We start from the raw sequence: 3,098 nt of genomic DNA on the forward strand, positions 1-3,098 counted from the left end.
ACATAATAATGCACTCTGGCACTTGGTCATCACTAATGCCCTGATCCCACTAAATGGACCTGGTTTAGTCTCATATTAGGAGCATCTCCGTCCTCCATCCTGTCCCCTGCTCCCTGTTGTGCAGTAGCATCTTTCTTCAGCTCTCCTGAGGTTTCCTGCTGATGACCGCGAGGTGTATATAAGACTCAGCGAGAATGTTCCGACCACTGAAGCTAGCCAGGACGTCGCACACAGAGGACGCTGAACCCTGACCAGGACGAGCCCCTCTTCTGCTTTCCTGGAGCTAAACCTCCGAAGCTCTTCTGAATTTGTCTGACCTCCTCTCCAGCCTGAGACCATGGACACAGCTGCAGTGGTGACTTTTCTGGCTCTGGTTGTGGCGATGGCTGGCGTCAGTCAGGCTCTTCACATCCAAGGCGGTCTGGACCAAACCGAAATTCTGCCTGGCAGCTCAGAGGAGAACATGGCCGACCGCCTGCTGGGGCTGGTGAGACAACAAACCACTCACAGGCTTGAATTGCAAATTTATTTGTGATTTCAGTCACCGAATGATTATACCTCAAGTCTTTGACATATCTGTCCTTTTTTTCCACCATAAAACCCAAGTCAGGACCAAAATTAATTTGACATGTGAAGTTAAAAATGTAATGTTGATCTCAAAGGTGATTATGTGTTAAAATGTGTTACATCCAGTCTGAATTAAATATGGAGTGTCTGCGCTGCTACATTAGAGAGAATAAAAGATTCTCTGCACGCCCCGAAGTCGTGCCAACATTTTCATAGAAGTCCGCCACTCCGTGTGCTGCAGCATGTAAATGACAGTTGAGCCTTTTATAAAATGAGGCAGGTTAAGTCACACAGCCCGTTTAGAGTTCAGAAAGTGCTCCTCTTCATGCAACAGTGTGTAATACACTGTTGCATTCAGGGGTCAGAGGCAGACTGATAAAAGACAAGGATTTATATCACGAGTGAAACTGTAGCATTTTCAATACATGGCTTGCCCGAAGAGACAGACCAAGGCTTTATTTTACATAAAAATAAGGACAAATGGATATTTCAGTGAGCATGAGTAACATTTCTTCGCATTCGTGCACTGATATCAACATCTCAAGGTCTCCCTCCACAGCAGGAGAGACTGGTTGGAGTTGCCAGCCATGGGGTTAGAGAAATTTAAATTCAAATGCTACTTGCTTTGACACAAGGGCTTTGCATTTGTGTGTGTGTGTGCGTATGCTGGTGTGTTCCAGGAAAGTGAAAACAAAGACAACAGCATCGATGATCGTCTGCTGACCTTCGTGTTGAGAGCTCTGCTCCTTGGATCCCAGAGAGAAACCAGGAACTCTGTTCTTCATCAGCCGCAGAGGTCAGTGCAACGCTAGAGCCTTTAAAGAAATATGCATGAAAGCACACACACAGGATATCAGTGATCTATAAATCTGTGCCATTTCCACCTTACATGTAGAGGTTTTCTGTCTGAACATATTAAAATATTTCTACTGTAGGAAATGTGAAATAAAGTACTAATACAGAGGGTCTAGGTTTACCAACAGTTTGCTGTACTAGCTAATAAGGTCACCTAAGGATTTCAATGAAACACAACATACATTACCATTGTTAAAACTCCTTAAAAGGGGCTCCTTGTATCAGCAGTGTGGCAAGAGCAGTGGAGATAAATGGAAAATCCATTTAGCCATTTGCAACCATTTGCAACTGCTCTCCATATCTGAATTTTAAAATGGCACAGTATGTACCATTATTAATCATTATGTGCTTGAAATGTCCATTTGAAAAAGTGTTTCAGGATCCAGAAGCCCCTCTTATGGCAAAGATTAGATCACGTTTTTGGCTTGAAAATGGGGTCAAAGGCTCAAGGTTTTAAACATTATAACAAACAAGTTGTTGCCCGTAGTGTTTTTTTTTTTTTTTTTTTTTTTTTTGCCTCCTGAGTAAAGTATAGGGCAAGTAAAGAAAAATAAAACAAAAAACAGACATGAATCTTATTAGTTATAATGATTACTTCTCATGAAGGCATCGTTTGTGTTGTTTTTTACTTAAGTCCTTGACGCTTGATGTTAAAATATTACTATATGTTACTTTGAATTACATCAGTTCCCACTTTCATTTCTTCTGCCTCGTAGATTTGGCCGCAACTCCAGAGGGCCTCTACTGTCAGAGGATCAGATTCATTCCCGCGACTGGGAGGATGCCCCCGGACAGATCTGGAGTATGGCCGTGCCCCAGAGATTTGGCAAGAAATAATCACACATCGCTGTCCTGGTACGAGGCCAAGCTGAGGGCTCGTGTGGAGAGACTAAATCTGAAGGAATAAATCTGAATTGTGTTAACAGCCATTCTTTTCCACCCTGTTCCAGCCCATTAAGTTAGGTGAGCCGACACCTGGTGTTCAGCTGAAGATGAGACAAGCTTCATCTACTGTCTCCCTTTTTTTTTTTTGTTCTTTTCTAGTGTCATCAAGGACCAAAAGTGTTTGTGGTAAACTGATCGCTACAGTTTTTGTTGTTCTTCACTTCACTGGTCAAATAAAAGAGCTTTGAACTTGGAAAAGCTAAATTCACGATTCTGCGTGTTCATTACATGTGAAGATCAGAATGACAGTAATGCAGAAAGGATGTGGAAGTACTTGTGTGTAGAATCTCTGTGGTTGTACAAACAAATCTTACAACAGACTGAAAAGAGATGAATTAATAACACTTAAAACACACAGTTACTCCGATAGATTAATTGATTAGTTTGACTAGTTTTCAGTGTCAGATCTGGCATCTATGTCCAACCAAACCCCCAAAACAACCCAAAGTGCATTAAAAATAAAAAATTCAGCACATCCTAACATTTTATAAACAACAAATATATAGTAATACTTCTTGATTATTGCAGTGTCAACACATACATTGACTTAGCACTAGATTATAGTTTTTGTTGCTGAGGCAAGTTGTGTCTGTCCATTGCTATATTTCTTGGATCCCCATGGAACAAATTTTGTGCCAAGAAACTGTATAATCATTTAAACACTAAACTATTTGTAAGGCCCCCGGTAATGCATACAGACCGCATACAAGAATGTAATTTTAATCCGTCTG

The 3,098-nt window shown here is 41.3% G+C and overlaps 1 protein-coding gene across 1 annotated transcript; it reads left to right on the forward strand.

The window, feature by feature from the left end:
- Positions 1 to 2,293, forward strand: npffl (neuropeptide FF-amide peptide precursor like). The gene is made up of 3 exons (XM_084542386.1): positions 1 to 487; positions 1,248 to 1,363; positions 2,139 to 2,293. The coding sequence occupies exons 1-3, from the start codon at positions 338 to 340 to the stop codon at positions 2,257 to 2,259; spliced, it is 387 nt and encodes a 128-aa protein (XP_084398512.1). The 5' UTR covers positions 1 to 337; the 3' UTR covers positions 2,260 to 2,293.
- Positions 2,294 to 3,098: the final 805 nt, after the last annotated feature.

This window comes from Chelon labrosus, assembly GCF_963514085.1.
Source record: "Chelon labrosus genome assembly, chromosome: 4".
In the NCBI taxonomy this organism is placed as follows: Eukaryota; Metazoa; Chordata; class Actinopteri; order Mugiliformes; family Mugilidae; genus Chelon; species Chelon labrosus.